This window comes from Theobroma umbraticum, unplaced genomic scaffold (genome assembly GCF_002168275.2).
Source record: "Theobroma umbraticum cultivar Fairchild unplaced genomic scaffold, ASM216827v3 scaffold_4.1, whole genome shotgun sequence".
NCBI lineage: Eukaryota > Viridiplantae > Streptophyta > Magnoliopsida > Malvales > Malvaceae > Theobroma > Theobroma umbraticum.
The window spans coordinates 1,572,624-1,598,238 of NW_018397258.1; the positions used below are offsets into that span (position 1 = coordinate 1,572,624).

The window sequence follows — 25,615 nt, forward strand, 5'->3', positions numbered from 1 at the left end:
TGAATCTTTATATTATAATTTTGAAAAATTTTAATAAAATTTATCAAAATTAAAAAATTTGTCTTAATTTTTATAAAAATAAAAATTAAAAATTGAAAATGAAAAAAGAGAGTATGATGTTAAATAAATTTATATATATGTTATTAAATCGAGTTTTCGTTAAAAGAAAATTAAAAAACATGAATGATGTAAGTTAAGTGAATTTCTCAAAAGAATGGATAAGGATTAAGAGGCATAGATAGTCATAGATATATGTTAGTTGGTTGGCTTTAACTTGGCCGAAAATAGTTCAGTGGGTTGGCTGCATAGTCGTAGCACTACCTCATGTTTCACCATTTCATCAAAGCCCTTTTTCCAGTTCAATTATTAATCATTGACAAAGTTGAAGCTTTCCGTACACAAAGGAGGATCAGAGGAAGACTAGAAATCAGTTTTGAAGCTAGCTGTGAGCAATGATAGTCCAGGTTGCAAGTCATATGCGACAGTGCATACGCCAGGAGCATCAACTTGCAGCTGGATGGTTTGCTCAGCAACCGTAAACCCCAGCTCAGTTGGAGCCTGTAGACAAAAATTCATTGTCAGTGTTATCTAGTCCAAGTTGAAAATGTTGGTTCGCTAGCCATCTTTTTCTCGATAATTATTGATTAAAATCGAACTAAAGCACTTAAATACGTTCTGCCCAAACCGACAAACAGATGAAAATGGATGGAAATGAAATGAAATTTATAATTAAATGGCTTTTATTTCCCCACTTGTCTATCAACTTGGCTGTGTTTCGCATATAAACAATCCCGACAGAAGCGTGGACCGAGCTTTGTTGCAACTTGTCTGCTAACAAAAGCTATTAATTTGCATCCAAACTTTCAAAGTACGAGTTAATTAGTATTCATAACATAATTACAGAAGACTTAAAGTTTTATCCATATCTTAGTAAAGGCCAAGGACGACAAGATGAGAGACAGGGTGATAATGAGAGGAATAAGACAAATATCAGAGTTGACCAAATCAGATTATACGTACGATACCAAAACTGCCAGTACAAGCCCTTGGTTTGATGAATCGAAATTCATCTGCTTTTTCATAGGATGAAAAGATCAATTTCGTTTCTTTAAAAGTCTGACGTTTATGCTGTCAACTTCATAATCCTGCTGATGGAAAGTTCATTTTTTCTTTTGTTATATATAAAAAAGAAATTAGAGACGAATACTGAAATCCCGGATTCGTTTGTAAGTGATGCACAGTGCGACATATCATGGCGAAGCAAGACTGGCTAACCAACACGTTTTAAATTTCCAATTTGTGCAAGAAAATGTCAACGGCTTCAAAAAAAGGGCCGTCAGCAGCTTCCCTTGCTAGCATTTAAAAGCAAACCTCGCATCTAACTCTGACAACCATTCTCTCTCTCTCTCTCCCCCTCTCTCACAACTCACCGTAACCCAGCATCAGAAAAAACTTGTTAGAGGGACTGATCAGAGACTAGATAGAGAAAAGTGAAGTGAAACCCAGAAAGGAAGAGTGCCATGAAGCTGGTTTGGTCTGCAGATACGGCTTCAAAAGCTTATATAGACACTGTTAAATCAGTAAGCTTCCCTTCTCGTAACTTTGTTTAATTGCTATTTTGTTTTTTTTTCCTGATCTTCTAATAGCGATTGAGTTAACTGACTTGCAGTGTCAAAATTGCAAAGAATCAGGCGTGGCTGAGCTCCTATCTGCCATGGCCGCCGGCTGGAACTCAAAGCTGATTGTCGAGTCATGGTCATACGGTGGTCCCATAGCAACCAGCGTCGGCCTCGCCATAGCAGCCCATCACACTTGCGGCAGGCACGTGTGCATAGTCCCGGACGAATGGTCAAGGTCAGGCTACGTCAAGGCCATGCACGAAGCCGGGATTGCGTCGACGGTGGTCATCGTGGGAGAAGCAGAGGAAGTGATGGAGGGGCTCGCGGGTGTTGATTTCCTTGTCGTGGACTCCAAGCGGAAGGATTTTGCCAGGGTTATAAGGTTCGCCAAATTGAACAGCAAGGGTGCAGTTTTGGCATGCAAGAATGCATGTCACAGAGGCTTCTCCGGGTTCAGATGGCACGAGGTGCTTCAAAGAGGGACACGTGTGGTGAGATCTGTGCTCTTGCCGGTAGGGCAGGGAGTAGATATTGCTCATATTGGGGCTCAAGGTGGGGGTGTGGGCTCTAAGAAGAGTCGTAACCGTTGGATCAAGTACATCGATCAAAAATCAGGAGAGGAGCATGTTTTCCGAGACTAAGTTTTGTGTTGCTTTGCAGCTGTAGCCTCTAGGGGAGTAAACGATCGGCAAATCCTAATGTAAATAGTTATAAAAATATCACTAAATGTTTTTCCATGTGCAGAAACATTTTTGTCCTCCTAAATCCGAGTTTAGTGAATTATCCCAATCCAACCTTACTCGAATTGCTGCAACTTTATGGTTTTTGGATTTTAATCTTTGATTCAATGTTCCGGATATAATTATTTGGACAGGCAGATTAACAGTTCTCTTCTCTTTGTTGGGTCAATTTTCTTTGCTCTTCGACTTCAACATGAGAGAGTGATTCGAAAGAAATTGATGCCCAGTGGACCGGCCCTTGTCTGGAAAGAAAACAAAAAATACAAAGCTAAAAGGTTTACTCTGGGATTGAAATCAGGTCCTTAAAGCAAAAGGCCCAACTGTGTAGTGTGCCCATTTGTTTCTGGATTTGGGGCGCCTTTTCTCTTTTTCCCAATTTTATCTTGATATTGTACATCTATGATGCAAAATGTTTCCAAGGACATATCTCATGGGTAGAATGTAAAATTTTAAATTTATTCTTTGTTTGAAATAAAGTGAGAAAAGAAAAAATAAAGGAGAAAAAAAAGTTGTTTTTGTTTGTTTGGTATAAAAGACGAAAAGTAAAAATAAAATTAATCAATAAAATTATTAATTTAGATCCGAATATTTGATTTATTAGTTAGTATATTATTCTCTATCTAGAGAGTAGGATTTGAATCTCTCTCTTTCTCTTAATTTAAAAAGTTTAGATTCTCATTTTGAAAAACACAAAAAAAAAAATAATAAATATTATTTTTCGTCGACTTCCTTTTGTCCCTTTCTCTTTTCATCTCAGCGAACATAATGTTAAAATTTTCAGATTTAAATTATGAGATGAGAGACATAAATTAATGAAATGAAAAAGTTAATTAACCTTGTCTAATTACTGATATTAATTTTCTTTTTGGTGTAATCAGGTTCTGTTCTTAAATGTTTGGATTTTTGTTGGATTGTGTATTTGTCAAGTTGTTCCTAATCCGTCTAATTACTGAATCTGAGTGTATTTTAACCCTTTATGATTTTTGCTCTCTCTTTCCTTGACCAACTCAACATCCGAGTTGATACTCAAATTGTAGAATCTAAATCATATGTAAAACAAAAAATATAAAATTTAGGTGTATAATCCTTTCTAATAAAACAGCTGAGACAAATTAATGAGCTTTGGGTAATCTTATTTTTATTTGGGCTGAGAACTTAGATCTGATTTGATTGAAATGACAATATAATTGTTTAGATCTCTGAAATATATTGACTTTGGCCTTGTTGTAACTAGCAATATAGATTTGTTCATAGGGGAAGAGAAATTAATTGACCTTCATCCAAAAGAAAAGATGGATAAGGGGAATTTCGTATATGTACATAACATCTAACTTCTTCCAAAAAAACAGAGCCAGATGGGTGTTACATGCTCGTCAATGTCTCCATTATCTAGAACTCTGGTTAGGAAATTAGAAAGCAAAGAAAGGAAGATTTATGCCGTAATTTTACTCGATTAATTGCCTTTCCTTGCTCCCAAAAAGTTCCTAAAACCAAACCTGTGGCCTCAAGCTTTGATCATCTGATCTTCCGGGAGTGGTGAAGTGATCCTAAAAACATGTTCCTCACCGGTCCATTTGTCTATTTTAACAACCCAGCGGCTTCTTTTTCCGCAGCTAACTCCATGACTAGCCTTGCTGGAAGCACCTTTTCTGATCACCAGCAGGCCTTCTCCGATGGGCAGAAAGTGGGTCTTAAATTCGGTGCTCCAACATTGTCCCTTGTTAAGGGCGTTGTAGCCTACAATGAGGGCTCCTCCATGCTTTGCACCCTCTTGGGCTGCCCTTATGACTCCCTTGTGATCACTGATATTACAGTCGATGAGCACGAATTCTGCGGTTTTGTAATCGTTTAGAATCCTCTTGGCATCCCCAATGACGAAGTGGATGCAATCTCCATAGCTCCCTAGAGCAGTTTTGGATGCCTGATAATCGTCAAGACTATTCAAGATGCAGACCACGCGGCCACCGGTTTGACGAGACGCCGCGACCAACGCTAGGGCGGTGGATCCAGCAACGCCAGCACATGCCATCACCATGAGCTGCGCGTTGTTGCCAGCCGCAATGGCAGATATGAACTCGGCTACGTCAGGCTCTTTGCCTTTTTTTCTCTATAAAATACATCAGAATACAAACTCAAATGAGAAAAAATACACTTACAGTACAAAAGAATTGCAACGGAGATTGATGGGTAGCTTTTGCTTACCATTTTCAGGGCTCGGAGATAAGCTTTGGTGGCGTTCTCAGCAGACCAACAAGCCATTTCCCCTATTCCTCGTCAAGGTTTTCGGTTCTCTTGCTTTAGACTTAAAAAAGTAGATTTGGTAACTATACCCTTTGCTTGTGTGTGAGAGAGAGATTGCCATTGGTTTTATACACGACGAGACACGCGGTTCCATCCTTCTTGGTATTATGTTGGATTATTATATTTCCATGCAAGCAACTGAGGTAGGTTCTTATTGAAGAGATTCTGCCATTGACAACTTGCAATTGTTTTATATGATGTTTCTTGTTCTTAATACATATGGAAACTTCACTTCACTTACTTGTAAGTGAGAAATGAACTAAAATTCAAAGCTATGAAAACGAACCATGAAAAAGACTTGAGTTGTTAGTCCATTATCCAGTGTAAGTGCAATATCCATTATTCCCTATGGCCTACAATAAATGGGACAAGCAGAATTGTCCCGTAGCTCAGACGTTTACATCATTATATCTTCGCAGCAGGTTGCAGCCTCTTGTCCTGTCTTGTTATGGGGACAACATCTTGCCGCCTTGCTCTGGATTACAGGTAATGGGTTACAGATAAAACTTTGACATTTATGGGAGATAAAGTTGGACAGGAAATTTCCCAGAGACTGATACTACCATACGTTAAAAACAAGAATGTATTGGGGACAGGCCTGCAGCATTAATTAGATTCCTCAGAGTGCTTTTTTTTTCTCTTTTCTTTTCATCTTTCACAATTTAACACTTCTGCAAAAGGAAAATGGCGTAAGCAGTAGTTTCTTTTTGTGCTCAAATCTGGTGCCTAACTTGATAAAGCACCTTTGAGCAACAAAACAGAAATGAGAACAATTCCCCCTGTAGTTGTTTGAGTCGTCCGACCTACGTTTGCAATGTTACGCCAACAAGGGGAGTGTGACAGCTAACTTTAGATCAAAAACCACGCTCAGCCCATAGTCTTTGAAGCTGTTTTAACTTGAGTTTTGCTCTGAAAAAATCAAGATCCATAATTAGTTTTTTTTTTAATGAATAAAACATGGAGCAGAGTTCGAACATGTAGCCAATGACTCCCACATGTTGCCAACGAACAGTTCCCTGCACCACTTGTGAACCCAGCTCTTGTTTATGATTTTGTGACCTTCCTAGATGCAGCTGAAACTGTACAAATATTGAATCAGATAATGCATTTAATTTGGTTTCTGCTATCGCCATTCCCAAAATATTCACATATTAGCTGTGATGTCCCTTTACTCTGGGAACCGCAACAGGATTTTTAATATGATGCACGCTTTAAGATGCAGAAGCTTTTGCAGCATAGCAATCAAGCCATGCCCACGGTCATTAAAGCAGAAAGGCTCGTAATGAAGCTTTAACAATATAAACCACCTATCTAGCTTAATACATAGTAATGCTCTTGTTTGGTAACAAGGAGAGAATTTTGTACCAATTCCTTCATAAAACTTAACTGTTTCAATGGAATTTCAGAAGCAGAGTACCCAAGTTTCCAACAAGAAAAGTTCAAGACTAACCCTTCAAAGATTAGTATAGTTGTCGAGTTTACACTTCCTTGCTTCCCACATAAATAAATAGTTTCACCGGCCAAAATAAATTATTAGTAATAATAAGAAAAATGGTTCCAAGATTGAAAACTTTGATGCGAGAAAATATGCGCAAGACCATTCAAGTTGACACAGAAAAACACTAGAATAAGGTACATTAATGCTTGTTTTTTCCACAACAGCCAACACCAGGATCTAAGTTAGATCACCTTGCTCTTCATGCGTATGCATTGACAATCATAGCCTACCCATGATATTGTACTGTTTTGTGGTCTCACTTACATTTTGGGATTCTTGAAAACAGGTTTTCAACTTGTCTGTGGCTCTGCCTTTTTCTGTTCTTACTTTGTTTTCTTGTCAGTTCTGTTAGGAGGTTTCGACAACCTGCACGATTTTTAATTTACATTGCAATATAGCTCCTGCCTTCTATTATTTTTGATTCCTTCATTATTAACTACTGTACTTTTGTTTTGGGTGAATACCAATTTAGGTTGTTGTACCAAGCATCAAGGATTTCCTCACAATACTTAAAAAGTTATCCATAAATAATGCACTAATTAATAGATTTTATTTTAAAAAAATTAGAATTTATAACTTTATAATTTATGGTTTCCTTTTTTATATGCATACGTACGTGCGCACACACAACAAACATGAACTATCAAAGGAACAAAATAACACATTCAAATAAGAACTGTGGGGATAGATTTAGGACCACTACAAGTCTGTCTTTCTTTTTTTTTTTTACAATTTCACCTTTTTCACCCTTGCTAGAATTAATGCAAAACAACTTTAGACCGAAGAGTTTCGAGTGTCTAATACTGAACACTGTCACTAGCACATGGATCAAAACCAAAACAAATACAGCAGGTTAGCACTGGTTCACCTAAAACGGAGCAAAGATGCATGTTTTGGTATTATTTCTGCAAGCGTATTAACACCGGGGCTGGGGTCCAAAAACAGGACAAAAAGCAGTCCTTGGTCATCCGCGGTTCATTCTATATTAATCCTAACAATTTTCTTGTTTCTGCCCCCAGAATTAGTTCTTGCTTCACTGTCTGCTGCTCCTTGACCTTGACCTCCAGTGTTTCGAGAGTGCTCTCTAGATGGAAGTCTCCGACAGTCCCACACTGCCTTCCCCATATGTTCATCACTGCTAGATCCTACAAACACATTGGATGCAGAAGTTGAGAAGGACAATGAAAACTAAAAGGCATTTATTATTTGCAGCATGATAGATGGGAAAAAAAAATAACAGGCAAATGCCAAATGGCATGATAAAACCTCAATATTTAGGTAATCCCAAGGAACGAAACCTTATAAGATTTTTTCTTTTTCTTGTTTTTGCAGAACAACATTAGTATCATATATATATAAAAGGAATGTGATATTCTCAAAAATGAAGAAAAGGAAAAGAACAAATTGAAAGATCTCCACAAGTAACCAACCATAAAGGTTAAGAGAAATGTTTACCAGCATTTGCATGCATGCTAAATCCATCACTCCAACCAGGCAAATGACCTTGACTATTACCTTTCCAAGCCTGTTCAAAATCCTCAAGCTCATCTAATAAAGAAGCAATGCAATATAACAATATCAGTTCCATTCAAGCACAATGCTCTTGAATAGTCACAGCAATCAACCAGGGAACATACCTTCATTCAAGTTGTGTAATGTTTGTGTTGTGTCCACCTTACCGTCTGAATTAAGCTTCCTTGTAACAGAATGGCCCTGCATGAGCAAAGGAACATTCTCAGTCCTAGCAAAGTTAAATGCCAAATTACTGCAAGTGACAGTTAAATCTTTCTTTTCCCTTTATCGTATCTACAGATTTCTCATAACAGTGATAGGCAGCAAAGGAAAAGGATCAAATAACTGAAAAACACTAGAAGCAATACTAACTCCCAGGACGTGTTGGTTAGATACTAAACTGATGGGATGAAACTCCAAACTGGCATATCTCATGCTAGAACTGACAACTAATGCATGAAAATAATATATCTGATAACTAATATAAATTTCTGGAAAAAAGCTTAAAATAAGTGTCATTAATCATGTCAATAAAGTAGATGACAGAGAATGAATTGGTACTTTGCATTTGTACCACAGACTGTACGCTAAATGGTATATTTTGAAGCTTCATGGAGGATATGCTCCTTTAAAACACATTCAAATTTTGCAGTTATTTTATAAGATGATTGACATATTTAACCGCATTCTTCAGCTTGGACCGGTTTAATAATTGTTTCCTAGAAAGGGCTAGTAATACCACCAATGGAATAATCACCTTATCATGAATTCCTCTAGAAACCCTATGCGTTGCTTGACCTGTTGTTCTATCCGCTTCTTTTCTCTCCTCAATTACCACCTGGAACACCAACACAGACATCAAAAACAAAGAAGAGTTTTAATTATAATTGACCACTCCTAGAAATAGTTACTTACTCCATCACTGCCTGTCCTCTTGCTTTTCGTAGAAGTGTAATAAGCTCCATCTACACCACCATATGTAACTTTGCAAGTCTGAACGCTAAAACTGCGAGCCTGTGACTTTGTTCCTTTCACCCGGTCATAGTCATTCCTAGGATTTACATTCAGAATCTTCCCATCTGCTAGATACACCATACCACACCAACCATTATACACATGCTAAAACCAAAATCTTATATACATGCTACTCATCCAAAATCAAATTGGCTTTACCATTATCATCATCATCTGGGTGCTCAACAGATGGTTCTTTGCCTGACCCAGTATGCTCAGTAGCACCCTTATCTTTTCCTTCGTCTTCCTCACCACTGGGGTTCAGTTCTTCTATAACTATACCCTTTTCTCTGTTGCTGTCCACTGTGTCATGAAAAGTAGCACTTGCATCAAAGATGCTAGATTCAAACATGCTACCAAAAGGACGAGTGAAGAATGGGTCGTCAAAAGGATCTCTGCCTCCAAATAGGCTAGGCATCATAGTTCTACGGGATCCAAAGCCACCAAACCTTCGGAAAGCATCAAATGGCTCACCCATATCAAAGAGGTCATTTTTGCCTTGTCTTTCCTTCTGCATTTTGTAATGCGCTGTTCCCACTGAAAGCAGCATACTCAGTTTTAAAAAAAACCTTAACAAATGAACAACTCAAGTGTTAAAGAGCAAAACATGCAATTACAGAAAGATTATTGTGATAGTCTATTCAAGTTTTTTTTTTTTTTGAAAAAAAAAATAAAAGATTCATATTAAAGAGTTTCTTCAACACTAACTAGTGGAACTAAAACATCAAAATACAGAAACTCAATTTTTATGCTCTATCTACAACATTACCTAAACAGCATAGTTTTCAAAAAAATAAAATAAAATCAGATCAATTCCATCATCTAGCAATCAAAGAGAGAATTCTTCGGTAGGTGATTGTTACATCGGCAACTTAACTGCAAAAGACTGCCAAAGACTTTGTAGGAAACTTGTTGGCTATCTGAGTATACACTAGCTAAAGGCTACATAGAAATGTAAGGCTTACTTGTGCTCTGTTCCAGTGCTTAAAAGCACTGGGGACCGAAATTGAGAAAAACAAAAACTATTCAAAATAAGAAACTTTCACCCTTTAATTGTTGAAGTGCTCCTTTCCCACAATAAAAACCGTTTCATTATTTGCCAAAACTTCTTAATTAACTCGGCAATTCAGACGATCATGGATGAAAAAGAATCGAAATTCAGCTTCAGATAATCCACAAGAAATTGCAAAAAATTTTATCACAAGAGCTACGTTTCTAAATCAAAGAAATAGTCCCTAGAAAGCAATAAATACAAACACATTACTAGGAAAAAAAATACTAAAAAACTCGAATTCTTTGCTCAAAAATCATCAAACTGATCGCGTAACTTCTTAACAAGTATCCTTTGTAGCGATTACAGCTGCGGATAAGGTTGAGGAAAATAAATAAGAAGCAAAATAGACGATTACCTGGTGAAACGAGCGGATTGCGAAAATTTTAGAAGAAAGATTTTCGAAGTGCGAAAGACGGAACCAGAACGACCTTCGGGGGTTGTCAGGTGGAGAAAGCGGATTTACATAGCCCGTTCTTCAAACCGGGAACTAAGTATATTTGAGAAGGCGACACGTGCCCTTCGAAGGCACTTTCTTCAGTAAGCTAGAATGTTCCGGGTTTTATTTATGACAAAAAAATTCAAAGCGTTGGATTTTCATTTCTTTTTTCTACCTTCTTAGGAAATCTAAATTCTATTTTTAAGAAAAAGCACACATAAAATAAAGAATATTTACAGAAATTACTTTCTGAAGAATTATTTCTGGGATAAAAAATTCAAATCTATAGTTTTTTTTTTTTCTAAAAAACATACTGATATATTTTTAGAAATTTTTAAAATGATGAATAATAAAGTATCCTATACTCGATTCTTATCCCAATTCAATTGTAAAATATCATAATGTACCCTAAACTCAAATCTTACCCCAATTCAATTATAAAATATCTTAATTTTACAATATCCTAATGTACCCTAAACCCGAATTTTTTAATTTTTTTAAATTATGGATTTTATTTCTTTGTCGAGAGAACCGACCACTCTAGCTAAAGAGAATTCAGCCAGAGCCTCAATTTATTATAAAATATATTAATTTATTTAATTAAATTGAATAACATAAAATGCCCGTTTACATAATAAACATAGTCATCTCTACATTTTTTGTTTTAAATTTACGTTTAGATTTCAATGAAACAATATTGTTTCATCAAATCTGTAAGCTGATGCATCAGATAAAAATGAAATTAACACATAAATTTCAGAGTATGAGTGAGAAGAGCCAAAAAAAATTGATACTTGATCCAAATGCATTCTCCCTATATTTTTCCAATCAGTAGAACAAATCTACAAAAACTAAATTAATGTCACAACGTGAAATGTTACATTCCATACCCTAAGCCTATTGTTCCCAGATTTCCGAAAATACAATTAGTGCATAAAATAAAAAAAAATTAACTTGTGCCCATCGGCCATCCTCCATTTTCACAACCATATGCTGCTTTCATTGATATTCTCTCTCTCTCTCTCTCTCTCTCCACTGTTATTTCTACATGAAGATGCCGGTGGGAATGAACAGTTAGAAGCCGAAAGTGGCTGCAGAGCTTGATACCTGTTAGAATACCAGGGAAGAATGCATGAGGCTTCCGTATCTATAATTACAAGAAAGTTTTCCAAAGTTCCTGGCGTGCAGGAGGTTTTTAGAACTCCTGGGAATCAAAATCAGGCTTTGATGGATATTCAAGACCCTGAAGCGCTGGCATCCGTCGTAGATCCTCATCTGAGTACGCTGGAATGAACCAGCATCGCTTGTCTGTTCCAAACACCTATATGCAGATAAACATAGGACTTGAGTACATTGATGACAATTAACATGCCAGAAATGCCAGCTATAAGATTGCAAACTCCATTACCCCGAAACAGAATAAAACTTCCAGCTTCTAAGTAATAGTTTAGCACAAATATTCAAAAATCTAGCATCGAATGTAAAAGGTTGCAAATACAACGAGGGACTAGTTGAACAAAAATTACAAGCATAACATTTGAAAAAAAGTTCAGCACACAGCCCAAATGACATATAGGACGATAAAGGGGATTTAATTGATTTTGACTAGAACAATCATCAACTGACCTTGATAGAAATGTTTTTTTCATGCAAGAAATACATGTCAAAGTACAAGGGATATAACAATATTGCAAAAACAGTTACCTGTTCAAAATTTTTCTTCCGACCAAGGTCATAACGCCATTTTGGAGTGGTTTTCTTCTCATATGCCTGTTCAAAAGAAAATAACAGATTATGTCCGTACATTTGAGCCCATTTATTATGATAACCATAAAAGCTGAAAACACCAACTATTATGAAATGGTACTAAAATTTAGGATGAATTAGAATACCTCAATAGTTGTGGTATTAGCAGCCACCAAGGATACGTGCATGATCAAAAACCCCAAGACACTCAATGCAAATGCCAGATTCAAAACTGTGACAAGGGAACACAGACATACATTAGTACATAGTCACAAAGTTAAATAGGTCATAAGAAAAGTCCAAGCAGCCCATACCAAAGGCAAGGAAAGTGGTTGCGAGGGTGCCAGGTGTTCCAGGAATTTCTTCATCACTAAAGAAAGCTATGAAATGTGGCAATAAGGCCAAAGTCACAAGACTTGTCTCCAGGAATGTGTAAAACTGCATCAAGGTTTAAAATCATAGTCAGCAGAATGCCAAGAAAACAGGAGCTTTGCTCCATCAACATCTCATTAATTGAATCCTTAACCTATATTACTACAATCAATGCATGGAATAAATTAGTCAGAGCGAGAAGAAGCACTTCACAACTCAATTTATGCTTCCAAAAGAGAATTGATCATAGGAACTTCTTGAAGCTAAGATGAACAAAGCAACTGGGACCTAGAAAGTGTAAATGTATGAGATACTAATTCAAAATAAAGCAGACATACCAAGAAAAGAAGGAAATACTTGTAATTTAGTGCACCAACACAACTGACAACCCACACACAGTGATGATCCATCTTCAGCACACACCGCCCACCTGAGACGGAGAAATTGATAAGGAACTGATCATAATAACAAAATTCCTATTAGCAAATCAAGAAACAGAAATGGAGAATTTTGATGCATGAAGAACGCACAAACAGAACAATGATGGCAGCGAGGTGGTTTCAGCTGGTTGCACTTCCGACAATACCGAATTCTTTGATTTGATGGGTCTGACTGCAAGCCATTGAACTCTGAACCATTCAATGGGTCAGCCTCCCCTCTCTCCTCATCCATAGCTGGCCTCCAGTTAGGGGGCACACTACCCGGATCAGTCAAAACAACAGAAAAGTAACTCCACAACAGCATCACCAACTGCAGAATCACATCAAAAATTTCATATTTAGGGTCCGTTTCCACCATATATTTATCATCCATTATTTTTACATTCTTTTAGCAATATAATTACATTAATCACAATCCCAGAACCAAATTACTATTTTAGCATTGAAAGTTTGAAACTCAATATAAAAAAAGGCCCAACATGGAGCCTTGCGTTTTAACAAGACTTCAGATTTGCTTTTTCTTTTTCTGGTGTTTAACAACTACTAGCAAGAAATATGAAAATTCATGGATTCATAACATCTAGTGTTAAAAAGGAAGAAAATTTAAGATCCAGAAAGACCACTCTAACTAATGAGATGGCAAACACAAGCTTGAACATTTCCAGAATCATTTTAACTTACAAAATTCTTAGTTGAACTTAATTTCAATGTAGATTTATAGTGAAATTACAAAAAAAAAATGTTAAAGTTTCAAGGTTTCTAATCCAGAGGCTCAATATCTAAAAACCTAACAAAACCCCACAAAAAGAAATACCAAAGAAAAACAAAAGAAAGTTAATTCTGGAGACATACCAAACAATGAAATAAGATCAAGACAACAACAGCAGTAAGGGAATCAAGGCCACCATCGTACAAAGCTGGGCCATAGTTATTCAAAACGACAGAGTAGTATGTGACACCCACGACCCCCAGAACCAACAGGATCATGATCGAGCCCAAACCCCTCAAAGCCGTACAAAACTTGAACACGTTCCACGCCATCGTTGCTCCAGATCTATGCATAATACCAGGTAACAGAACAATACACAGAAAAGATTAAAAATCTGATCTTTTTTCGTTCTAATTTTAAATAACAGTGCTTTGGGCTGCTTCAAAACTAAGACACCTAATTAAGGTTGTCCGGACAACCTAGAAGACGAAATAATCTGAGGTGTTAATGGTCTGAAGTCCGAACCAGTCGACGGTGAGTAAAGAAAAAAAGAAGAAGAGAATTTAAAAAGAAAAAAACTGGTGTTTTTTTTTTCTGAAATGTTTTATATAGGTGGGATTGCGAATTTAGGGTTTATGGGATTTGATATTGACTGCGATTTGGGATTCCAGGCAAAGTGTGGAATCCATGTTTCTAGACAGAACACCAGAGGGAGAGAAAAAAATAATTCTCTCTTTTCTTTTTCTATTTTTCCCTCTCCTATACCGAAAATAAAAATGGCAAGAAGTAATTGAAGTTAAATAAAAACTAATTTTGTTTAATTAATAAAAAAAATTAAAGGGACAAGTATTTTTTAACAACTATTTCAAATAAAATAAAAATAAATAAATACTACTAATAATAAAGAAAATGGATTTGTTACTTAAGACAACAAACAGCTTGCTTTATACTGGAAGGAAGACTTTTGTTTGGTCATAATTCTAGAAGCCAGCACCCCACCACCTTTGTAATTATCTTTTGCTCCTCTATAGACAAACAGTTCACTTGGTTTTTAGTTACTGGGGTTAAATTTGGCTCCTTTTTACTATTAGATTGTTAAAAGGGTAATCTTGAAGACCATTTATATATATTCTATAATTAAAGTCAAAACCCAATTTACTTTCCAAACTTTCCACTAAAAATTGTCTTAACAAGTCATCATTACTTGTTCCCTATAAAATATAATCAGAATTCGGCATTTGTGCACTTGATTTAGTATTCATGGATTTGTTGGGATTGATCTAATATAAGTGATTCTAGTTTTTAAAAGAAAATCGTCAACATAATTACTTTAAATTCCATCAAATCGGATCAAGGACAAGTCCAAATTTTAATAAAATATTATTAATCGAGTTTGAATAAAATATAAATATTAAATTTTACAATAGAATCAAAATATAAATATTTTAATGTTAAAGAATATACTTGCTCGTCATCATACGGTGAATATAATAATTTTAAATTATAAATTCACTATTTTCTAATATTCACATGCCTTTTTAATTTCTGGTGAGATTAGAAAACGCTAATACTATTTTTTTTTTCTCTATTTTAACATTATAATAACAGTCCAGCACATGCAGCACACTTGCAAGGTTGTCCAAGAAAAACCAAACAAACCAGTAAGGTATATCATCATATTGGAATGAGGGGGGTGATGATGATTTATGAATAGGGGGAGTTAGGCTTGTTCAACACGGTGAAGCTGCTCAAGCTGCCGTTGGATCTAATCAAGCTAAAGCCACTTGCTAAGGCAACAACAGAGAAAAGAAATTATTCTTTGACCGGAGACTTTGACTAATTTTTTTCTCGTGAAAAAAATTATAAAGGTGTGGAACAAGCAAAGCAAATGGACGATTGGTTTTGTGAGAAACGTCAAAATTCTCTGCATAAGTAAAGTTTGGGTTAATTCCAATGTTTCAAGCAACTTCGAGGGAATTAAGACAAGGGTACTACAACATTGTCCGAACAAAGATTAAAAAAAAAATCATTATTTATTAATCAATAAATTTGTTTTTTCTCTGCTTTTTTTTTTTTACTTTAGTGGAGATTAAAATGAAAATTTTGATTTAAATATATTTTATATTAATTTTTTAAAAAATTTATAATATAAAAAGTTTAATATTTTTTAATAAAATAAAAACTATTTTAAAAAATTTTATTTTGAAATATTTTAATAAAAATAAAAACATAATACTTTAAAATATCCTTAAGCTATTCAAAAAAATTCAAATAAATATTTCTTTTAAAGAATTCAAATAAGTCTTTTTTTTAAAGCAAGTCAAATTTAAATCAATCTTCATTATTCTCTTATATCATATCAAACTCTTATATTTTTATTTTGAGATAAATAATTTTTATAAGTAATGATTAATTAATTGTTATTAATCAAAATATTAGATGTCATTTAATACTCACATAATAGTAAAAAATATCACATAATTATATTACCATGATACTTTAACATGCTACGTCATAATACATTATAATATGTTAATATGTCATATCAATATTATATAATATAAAATAATAAATAATATTTTTATTAATTTTAACAATAAATTTTAAAAAATGAAATTTTAATTCACAAATCACAAAAGCTTAATAGTAGATGCTAATTTATAATAATAGCAACTTTTATCAACTTTTTGTAAAGATACATATACTAATTTTGCTTTTAGTAACGAAAAGATGTCAAGATCAATGGGTCACTATATTCAGAAATAGTTTATTAGCTCTCATCCACCTCATAATAATTGTTGAAAAAGTAGGTTAGATGCCATTACTAAGCAAATGCCATTTTAGCTTCCGATAGCTTTATTCACCTACTAATTATTTTATGCCCCACCAATATCTATTAAAAAACACCATTCTGAAATAAAATAATTTACACGTAACTATCGTGGTACATATATATGATAGCTGTAATAATCATATTTGCAATTTTTTAGTATATAATAAGTATACGATCATTATATTTTAATTAATTAAACTTCATTATGCTTTCCAAAAGAAAATAGTGATATATATATATATATTAGACAAAAGAAAAAAAAACAAGAGAAAGCGAAAGAATGGACATAGTATTTATGTTTTATATTTGAATATTTAATTTCATAATAAGTACATGTATCTTTACTTAAAATTAGACCCGACATTTCTCATTTTCTATATAGAGAAAAAATGGTTGTACATGACAAATATATCAATGTAAAACGACGTTATTATATTTATCGGACAATATTGCTAACGATATATTGCTGTATTGAGATATAGTATTTAAAGCCTCTGCATGATCCTAAGCTAAGGGGAATTGTTGCTTATTTAAGAGCTAGATAGATGTTTGTTAACTAAAACAAACAGAGAAAGAAAGGAAATCAGAAAAAAATTAGGAAGAGGAACCAAGAAAGATAGAGATGGAAGAAGATGGAAGAATAGTTTGTGTAACAGGAGGAACAGGATATATAGCATCATGGCTGGTTATGAGGCTTCTCGAGCATGGTTACTTGGTCCGGGCTACTGTTAGATTAGACCCAGGTGAGTTAGAGAGTTTCAAACTTCTGATACAAGTTTGATGAATCTCTTTTTCTTTTTTCATAATTCCTAGCTACAATCTTAGCTAGACTTAACGAGACTTTAGCTTGTCAATTTTCATATGTTTTCATGTACCCAAAGAACAAAAGGAAAAAATTTGGATTAATTACAAGTTCAAAATCACCTCTCTCTCTCTTTATATTATTATTCGTCGAGAATATGTTGTAACAAGAAACATCCATTAAAATGAAGTTTCTTATTGATGCTTGAGATAGCTTGTTGTTGTCACGAAGCTGCGCGGCCATTGTCGTGACCACACTTTGACTTTTGTTACCAGGCATACCCTTCTTCAATCCTTCAATGGGGTTTTTGTTTTCCCCCTAATCCTCCAATCATTGTCATATTAGAAAATCAACTAATGTCTTTTAGCTTCATACAGATTGCAACAGAGATATCAGGTACCTCACAGACCTGCCAGGGGCAGCAGAGAGGCTCCAAATATTCAATGCAGATCTCAATCAACCAGATAGCTTCGAAGCAGCCATTCAAGGATGCATGGGAGTCTTTCATGTTGCTCATCCCATGGACGTTAAGGGCAAAGAGCCTGAAGAAATAGTGACTAAACGAGCTGTGGACGGATTACTAGGCATTTTAAAGGCATCCTTGAGTTGCAAGACTGTGAAACGAGTTGTCTACACTTCTACTGCTGGCGCCATATTGTATAACACTAAAGGTTTAAGCGTAAATGATGAAAGTATATGGAGCGATCTAGATTTGTGCAGAGGCAACGAGCTTATAAGCATGTCCTATTTGGGTTCCAAGATCATAGCAGAAAAGACAGCCCTTGAATTTGCAGAAAGACATGGATTAGAAGTTGTCACCCTCGTTCTTCCTTTGGTTGTTGGACCCTTCATTTGTCCGAACATGCCTCCATCGGTGTACATCTTGCTGACCATGATTCTGGGTATGTTTTAGTAATTAATCATGATGTCTTCTTCCATTCTATAATTGGTAACTTCTTTTCCATGATTCAGCCTGACCTTTCCTGGGCTAATTAATCGGGCAGGGAAGCAGGATGATTATAAATATCTCTTCGGTACGTACAATATGGTACACATCGATGATGTGGCCAATGCCCATATCTTCCTTCTCGAGCATCCTGATGCAAACGGGAGATACATTTGTTCATCGGTCTATATATCGGTTCATGCTATGTTTGAATATCTTTCCACCAAATACCCCGAATTTGAACTGCTTGCCATCGAGTGAGTTTCTCTTATTTCTTTGTACAATTAACTGCATATGTTTCTAGCAGAACCAATTAGTTTAATCTTTTTGTTGCAGTCGCTTAAAAGATTTTAAGGGTCAGATGAGATCTAGCCTATCATCAACAAAACTCTTGAATTCCGGATTCAAGTTTAAGTACAGTATCGACCAGATCTTCTCTGGAGCCATTCAAAGCTGCAAGGATAGAGGCATTCTTTAGGTCATGTTTGCCACAAGATTTCGAAGATGTAACATGTATAAGATAATCACAAATCATGATCTAGAGGCAACCGGTTTTTTCTTTTAAGTATTACAGGGATTTAAAATATCTGATTATATATTAGAAACACGATAAATTTCTTTTGAAAATCTCTCTTTATCAATAAGTTGTAGGTTTAATAGTATGTGTAAATAATTTATCACTGCTTAAGGATGCAAGTGATGTTGCTTTGTTATTAAAAGCTTGACTGAGATCATGGCAAAAGACTGAGGGCAATGGAAAATTTCTCACAAAGAAGGTTATTGATTGGGTAGTATAAAAATAATGTCTAAGATATATATTAAGAAAAGAGGATTCAAATATTTTTAATTAAAATTAAAAATACTTAAAATTTAATAACTAATTTAGTCGTATACGTCTCTATTTATCAATCCTAAAGAAGGTCAAAAAGCAAGAGAAAGAGAGAGGTGGAATCTTGAAAGTTAGTGCGGGGATGTCCCAGGACAAGCTGATTGCAAATTTGAGTAGATTATTGAAGCACCATTTTTTCCTAAAGAATACTTAATTACTCCACAAGTTACAAAAGAAAAGAAATTAGTGGGATTAACGAGACATTTGAAATTTAAGAATTACATGACCATAAAATTATTCGGGTAGCAAGAGGCAAGTGCTGACAATAATGATAAGGATAATCTATATAAAAATCTATCGTTCAAGGTTTTGCAGTATTAATGATAATTAAATTGAAAATCCATGCATATATACTTGTCATCAACCCTATTATGTTTTGCCGTATTCCATCGTCATTGCGATAAGATTTACCAAAAGAAAGCAATATTTCCTAACATTGCAACGAGTAAAAGGAAAACCAAAACAGGTAAAAACGATGGTGACTCTGATTAAGACAGGTCAAAAGCTGGCAGGAAAATGGAAGAAAAAAATTGGCACTAAACAGTGAAGCGCACATGGAAGATTAATCAAGGATGACCAGAAAAATTATAAACTTAGGAAGAGGAATATATATAATTCACATTTCACAACTGCCATTGAAGCAAAAGGGCAAATTCTCTTAGAGGGAAGAAATTAAGAGAGAGGCCTGGAAGGAGATAAAGCCACAGTCTGCGTCATGGCTGATCAAGATGATTCTTCAGCAGGGCTACTTTGTCCATACCACTAAGAGACGTGACCTAGCTAGGTCAAAAACATTTTGTGAGGGGCAGATTAAAGGAGATTTAAAAATAAGTACAAATTAAGTTCACGTTGAGAAAATGTTAAGTAAATATTGAACAGGCTTAGTTTTGAATTTTTACAGGACAGGGACAGCCATCCTTGCTTTTGCTGGGTTACTTCTATTTCAGTTCTTTGTGTTTGTTAAATTTCATTTGTCCATGTGTTAAACATTATATAAATTATTTAAATAGAGTTATTATACAATTATAATATTTTATGAGAGTTATACTCAAATACGGTTACTTAATTCAAATTAAATTAAAATCAGGATTACTTTTATATATATACGCACCTCTATGTAACATGGACCATACACAATTTAGCTCGTTTTTTTCTCTCTTTTTATTCGTCCAAATTTAGCCGAGTTTTTCTCTCTAGCCTGACCTAATGGAGAGAATATTGTCTGCGACGGATAAGCAGAGACTGGTTTCCTCCTTTCTAGAGATCGCCGTTGGTCAAACTGCAGAAACCGCCACGCAGTTTTTGCAAGCAACAAGTTGGAAGCTGGATGAAGCTATTCAGCTGTTTTATGTGGGTAATGAAGGTGGTGTGGTTGGATCGTCTTCAGAGCCTCGACAAGTGGAAAATATGGATTCTCGGGCCTATCAAAATTCTGGTGCGTTGAACGAACATGATAATGTTGGATCCACTGGTGGAGATGAAGGACGCCCTCCTTTACCTGTGGTAAGGGAGATACTTCATGCTGATGCAATGCTATATGGTGCATCAAGGCTGGGATATCCTCCCCAAGAATTCCGTAATTTTCATCGGGAAACGATACGCCCCGGTGTTTGGCAATCAGATGAAGGTGCTTCTTCCACAGTAGATGCTCCTCGAGATAATCTTTCCTCTTTATTTCGTCCTCCCTTCCATTTGATGTTTCAAGGACCATTTAGAGAGGCAAAAGCTGCTGCATCTCTTGAGGACAAGTGGCTCGTTGTGAACTTGCAATCTACGAAGGAGTTCAGCTCACATATGCTTAATCGAGATACCTGGGGAAATGAAACAGTTTCTCAAACCATTAAAACCAACTTTATTTTCTGGCAGGCGTATGATGATGCAAGTGAGAGCAGGAAAGTTTGCGCATATTACAAACTAGATTCGATTCCTGTAGTGCTCGTTATTGACCCGATAACAGGAGAGAAAATGCGCTCCTGGTGTGGAATGGTTCAACCTGAGAGCTTGCTGGAGGACCTGCTTCGATTCATGGATGGTGGCCCGAGGGATTATCATGCAACTCTGTCTCACAAACGTCCAAGAGGAAGCTCAATTGCTCCACAACAAAAAGTTAGAATGTCAACAGATGAAACCATGGAAGATGAGGAAATGCGAAGAGCAGCAGCAGCTTCTTTGGAGAACGTGAAAGACAAGGAGGAACCATGCTCAACTAAGAAGCCTACATATCCACCTCTGCCTGAAGAACCTAAGGGTGATAAGAGTCTCCTATGTAGGGTTGGAGTCCGTCTTCCTGGTGGATGTAGGGTGCAGAGAAATTTTCTCCGTACTGATTCCATACAGCTACTGTGGTCATTCTGCTATGCTCAACTTGGTGAAGCTGAATCAAAGCCATTCCGCTTGACCCAGCCGATCCCAGGAGCTTCAAAATCTCTGGATTATGATAGTCAATTAACTTTTGAGGAGTCGGGGCTCGCCAATTCTATGATCACGGTTGCATGGGAATGAATATTGCGAAGCCGGCACTATATATGTCCCTGTTTGTTGATTGGTGTTGCTCTTCAAGGAGTTTAATTATGATGATTGGGGGTTAAGGAACCATCAACTTTATTATGTACATACTATTGCAGTTTGTTTATTTATTTAAGTCAGTACTCTTATGTCTTCAATACTAATGCGCGCAGTTTGTTTATTTATTTAAATCAGTACTCCTATTTCTTCAAGTTACAATTTATTTATTTATTTATTTAAAAAATATACCGTTATCGTAACTAAATAATAATACTGAATAAAAATCTTCTGGTTTTATATTTAACAATAAACTTCCTTTTTTTCTCAGCAATCTTAGAAACAAGTTTAGCTCCCTCCCATTTCAATGAAACATAACGTCACCCAAAAAACCTTACATTGCTATATAAAAACATAACAGACAACTATCAAAAGGAAAACATGACAATCATAGGTAAAAACACATCATGATCAATCAGATCAAGAGAAGACAGAAAAATCTGGTATTGAGTTGGGAGAAATTTTCTAACAGAAACGTTAAGTTAATTATGCAACGTGGCAAACTTTGGTAGGAGGGACAGAGAGGGCACAAACTCGGGCAGAAGATGCCCATTCAATAGTATTTAGAGTTATAATAACTCTTTAAGTAAATAGATTGTCTAATTATCATAACACCAAGAATGAGACCACGAAGAGCTCAGTCAAAATCTACTCAGACATGGTGCATAATGTGAACAGAAGACAAAATTAGAGACATTAGCTTCCTCACCAGTCTCCCGGTAGCAGATAAGAAGCTTAAAATCTTCAGAGCAGATTTTAGTGATCCGGACAGTTTCGATGCAGCCGTGAGGGATGTAAAGGGGTCCTCCATGTTGCCACCCCCGTTGAATTCCAAGACAAAGAACCTGAGACAGTAGTGACCAAAAGGGCAACCGATGGAGGACTTGGCTTCTTGAAGGCATGCTTAAGAGTTAGAAACAGTCAAGAGGGTTGTCTACACCTCTAGCATTGCCGCAGTCCTGCGCAACAACCAGGATGTAGACATGATGGATGAGAGCTTTTGGACTGATGTCGATTTGGTTAGGAAAAAGAAGGCACTCGGAATTTCTTATGCGATTTCCAAGACTTCGGCAGAAAGGGCAGCTATTGAATTTGCGGACAAACATCGATTAGATCTGGTGACAGTCGTTCCTTCCTTGGTTGTACGTCCTTTCATCTGTCCAAAGTTTCCTGGTTCAGTGCACTCATCATTGGCTCCAATCCTAGGTGTATAAGTTGTCTTTCTTACATTAAAGACTTCAAATTAACGGTTAAATTTTTTGGTTAAAAGTACCATGTCAACAAATTTTTAAATCATAACTCAGTATCTCCGGGATCAGGATGCGTTGATGAGTAGTCTCAATGCATCAATGTTGATATTGATGATTTGTCAAGGGCACATATTTAATCGCTTGAGCATCCCGATTGCAAAAGGCAGGTATAACTGTTCATCAGACACAATAACTCTTCGAAAGATAGCTCAAATTCTTTCCACTAGTTATCCAGGAATCTCAATTCCAGCAGCAAAGTGAGTAAATTTTCAATTTATGCAATCCTAAAAGTTTCATCTGCAATCTATTGAGGAGAAGGATGGCTTGGGTTAAGCGAGATCCAGGGCAAACCCGGAACATTGTGTGATAAACAAGGCTTCAGCCAACAAAAAGCCCAAGTTTTAAGACCCACTCTTCTGTTTCATCTAAACTAGGGCTGTCCCCTAGGAGGATTCTAATTCTAAATGTTCCCTACAAGCCCAATTGGATTTGCAAACCGAATTTGAACATTCGAGGATGCATTGCATGGGAGTCTTTCTTTCTTTCATATTGCTCATTCTCGTGGACAATATTGGCTGTCGGGCCCATCATTTGCCCAAACATCATGAACGACCAACGCAAGAGGGAGAATGGCACACATCGAAGATCCCGAATTAGAAATGCTGAACATCGAGTGATCGTTTTTTTTTTATTAAAAATCTAAATATACAGAAATAAATTAATTTCATAAACTCCTTTCACTTACGGGATTCAAGTACCTTTAAGTAATCAGAGTACTCACCAAATCTTTGATAGAACCATTCAATACTGTAAAAGTGTAAAGAGAGAGAGAGAGAGAGGTATTGTTTAGGTCCTATTTGTCACCAAAATTTCTAGATGTAACGTGTACAAAAATTTCAATGTCGCTTAAGTCATATATTTTTCTGATTTTAAAAAGTGTTCCAAGTTGGGTTATTTTTCCAAAAATCTACAATCAAATTTGACAACTCCAAAACTTTGGACCCTTCTTAGTTTCCAGTATTATTCTAGAAATCGTACTAATTTGTCTGGAAATAAGTAACAATATTACTCAGAAAAAAGGGTTCTTAATTTTGAATAATTAGATGCCATGAGATTGGGAATTTGGCGCGGTCAATTTCAGCGCCTACCGACCTAGCTAGGATCCTCAAAGGAATTTCCTAGGGTTGTTCATGTAGAATTAATATGACATTTGAACTTCTAGAATTACGTGTCCCTAAAGATTATTTCACTCTCAGGAGTTGTCTTTTTTTTTTTTAACTAGACAGGGTTTAGTCCTGAATTATTGGAAATAATAATAATGAAAGACTTATTCCCTACGAAAAAAAATTAAGGAAAAAATTAACATTAAATTCTCAAGTGAAAATCCATTATTAATGATCAATTAAAAAAAAAGATAGTTATGTTCTGAAATACAATACGAATGTCGTAATATATTGATTAATTACTTGTGTCGTCCGTCGTCATCGTATACGCATTCACACAGCAACCAGTCAAAAGAACACCTATTCAGGTAAAGAAAAAGCATGGCGGTGACTCCCAAAAGCTGGCTGGAAAAGGGTGAAAAACTCAACTCCGAACGTGCACGTGGGACTGGAAGTTTCTACTCACCAATATATATATAGCAAGATGCTAAGAGGAAACTCACATCTCAAAACAAACAATACTGAGTCTGACAGAGTTCGAAGGAAGAGATATAGAGATTATAAGATGGGCGGAGATAAAGGAACTGTCTGCGTCACAGGAGGGACCGGCTACATCGGCTCCTGGCTGATCAAGGTGCTTCTTGAGCAGGGTTACGCTGTTCATACCACTATTAGACCTGACCCAGGTAAGATTAGTGTTTGCAAGCTTAATCGAAATTGAAAACAATTCTTTTTTTTGGTGTTCAGATTTATGGAGGGAGTAATTGAGAATATAAATTAAGACTCTAAGTTGAGAAAATGTTGACAAGGTGAGGAGAGCTAGTTTGGTATTTGGATTGATTGAAATTATTACAGGACAGAGATATTGTTGGACATATATTGATATTTCATAATGTTTTAATATTTTACATTGTCGAAATTAAAAAGAAATAAGTGCTTTAAATAAATAAACTCATTATAAACTACTTGTGTTGAGTTTAATACTCTGAAGGTTTAGTAGTTTCTTTTTTCCCACAAAAAAGGCCTAAATTTCTTAAATATGAGACCACAGAGTTCAGTCAAACTTTACTAAACATGATTGGTGCTTCAATATATCCAGGAAACAAGAGGGACGTTAGCTTCCTCACTACCCTCCCAGGAGCAGATGAAAGGCTTAAAATCTTCAGAGCAGATCTTAGTGATCCGGAGACTTTCGGTGCAGCCATCGAGGGATGCAAAGGAGTTCTCCATGTTGCCTCTCCCATGGATTTCCAAGACAATGAACCTGAGGCAGTAGTGACCAAAAGGGCAATCGATGGAGCACTAGGCATCCTGAAGACATGCTTAAGATCAAAAACAGTGAAGAGGGTTGTCTTCACTTCTAGTATTGCCTCAGTGTATTTCAACAAGAAGGACGTAGACATGATGGATGAGAGTTTTTGGACTGATGTGGATTACGTTAGAGAACTTAAGTCATACGTAAGCTCTTATGCGATTACCAAGACTTTGACAGAAAAAGCAGCTCTTGAATTTGCAGCAGAACATGGAATGGATCTGTTGACGGTCATTCCTCCTTTGGTTGTCGGTCCCTTCATCTGTCCGAAGTTAACTGGTTCAGTGCGCGCAGCATTGGCTCCGATTCTAGGTATGACTTCAAATTTTGTTTATTTATTTATTTAATATTTACTGAAATATTATGAACTTTTTGTGTCCACTATACTAAAACGGTAAGATTGATATCTGTTCAGGG

The 25,615-nt window shown here is 35.9% G+C and overlaps 6 protein-coding genes and 2 pseudogenes across 8 annotated transcripts; 5 read left to right on the forward strand and 3 right to left on the reverse strand.

Moving 5' to 3' along the window:
* Positions 1-1,234: 1,234 nt before the first annotated feature.
* LOC110414116 (ankyrin repeat/KH domain protein (DUF1442)) lies at positions 1,235-2,839 on the forward strand. The gene is made up of 2 exons (XM_021425178.2): positions 1,235-1,580; positions 1,670-2,839. Exons 1-2 carry the CDS (start codon positions 1,521-1,523, stop codon positions 2,258-2,260), a joined length of 651 nt encoding a protein of 216 aa, XP_021280853.1. The 5' UTR covers positions 1,235-1,520; the 3' UTR covers positions 2,261-2,839.
* Positions 2,840-3,656: 817 nt separating this feature from the next.
* Positions 3,657-4,773, reverse strand: LOC110414132 (uncharacterized). Its single transcript, XM_021425197.2, has 2 exons — positions 4,562-4,773; positions 3,657-4,466 (listed from the first exon to the last, which is right to left on the reverse strand). Exons 1-2 carry the CDS (start codon positions 4,616-4,618, stop codon positions 3,864-3,866), a joined length of 660 nt encoding a protein of 219 aa, XP_021280872.1. The 5' UTR covers positions 4,619-4,773; the 3' UTR covers positions 3,657-3,863.
* A 2,049-nt stretch (positions 4,774-6,822) lies between these two features.
* On the reverse strand, positions 6,823-10,252 carry LOC110413870 (myeloid leukemia factor). 3 transcript variants are annotated; one of them, XM_021424872.2, is made up of 7 exons: positions 10,094-10,252; positions 8,844-9,221; positions 8,586-8,752; positions 8,428-8,508; positions 7,796-7,871; positions 7,614-7,706; positions 6,823-7,303 (listed from the first exon to the last, which is right to left on the reverse strand). In XM_021424872.2, the coding sequence occupies exons 2-7, from the start codon at positions 9,199-9,201 to the stop codon at positions 7,134-7,136; spliced, it is 945 nt and encodes a 314-aa protein (XP_021280547.1). In that variant the 5' UTR covers positions 9,202-9,221; positions 10,094-10,252; the 3' UTR covers positions 6,823-7,133. The 3 variants fall into 3 exon arrangements, with proteins under 3 accessions (XP_021280547.1, XP_021280545.1, XP_021280546.1); XM_021424870.2 differs by having other exon boundaries at positions 8,844-9,253; positions 10,094-10,251; XM_021424871.2 differs by having other exon boundaries at positions 8,586-8,749; positions 8,844-9,253; positions 10,094-10,247.
* A 716-nt stretch (positions 10,253-10,968) lies between these two features.
* On the reverse strand, positions 10,969-14,323 carry LOC110413685 (putative protein S-acyltransferase 14). Its single transcript, XM_021424608.2, has 7 exons — positions 13,585-14,323; positions 12,823-13,042; positions 12,631-12,722; positions 12,235-12,358; positions 12,067-12,152; positions 11,879-11,944; positions 10,969-11,495 (listed from the first exon to the last, which is right to left on the reverse strand). The coding sequence occupies exons 1-7, from the start codon at positions 13,792-13,794 to the stop codon at positions 11,370-11,372; spliced, it is 924 nt and encodes a 307-aa protein (XP_021280283.1). The 5' UTR covers positions 13,795-14,323; the 3' UTR covers positions 10,969-11,369.
* Positions 14,324-16,891: 2,568 nt separating this feature from the next.
* BEN1 (NAD(P)-binding Rossmann-fold superfamily protein) lies at positions 16,892-18,590 on the forward strand. The gene is made up of 4 exons (XM_021424606.2): positions 16,892-17,017; positions 17,454-17,978; positions 18,081-18,279; positions 18,359-18,590. The coding sequence occupies exons 1-4, from the start codon at positions 16,897-16,899 to the stop codon at positions 18,498-18,500; spliced, it is 987 nt and encodes a 328-aa protein (XP_021280281.1). The 5' UTR covers positions 16,892-16,896; the 3' UTR covers positions 18,501-18,590.
* Positions 18,591-20,059: 1,469 nt separating this feature from the next.
* On the forward strand, positions 20,060-21,576 carry LOC110413683 (plant UBX domain-containing protein 7 pseudogene; annotated as a pseudogene).
* Positions 21,577-21,854: 278 nt separating this feature from the next.
* Positions 21,855-22,984, forward strand: LOC110413259 (vestitone reductase pseudogene; annotated as a pseudogene).
* Positions 22,985-24,413: 1,429 nt separating this feature from the next.
* On the forward strand, positions 24,414-25,545 carry LOC149527344 (vestitone reductase-like). The gene is made up of 2 exons (XM_089783035.1): positions 24,414-24,572; positions 24,986-25,545. Exons 1-2 carry the CDS (start codon positions 24,452-24,454, stop codon positions 25,543-25,545), a joined length of 681 nt encoding a protein of 226 aa, XP_089639161.1. The 5' UTR covers positions 24,414-24,451.
* The last annotated feature ends 70 nt before the right edge of the window (positions 25,546-25,615 follow it).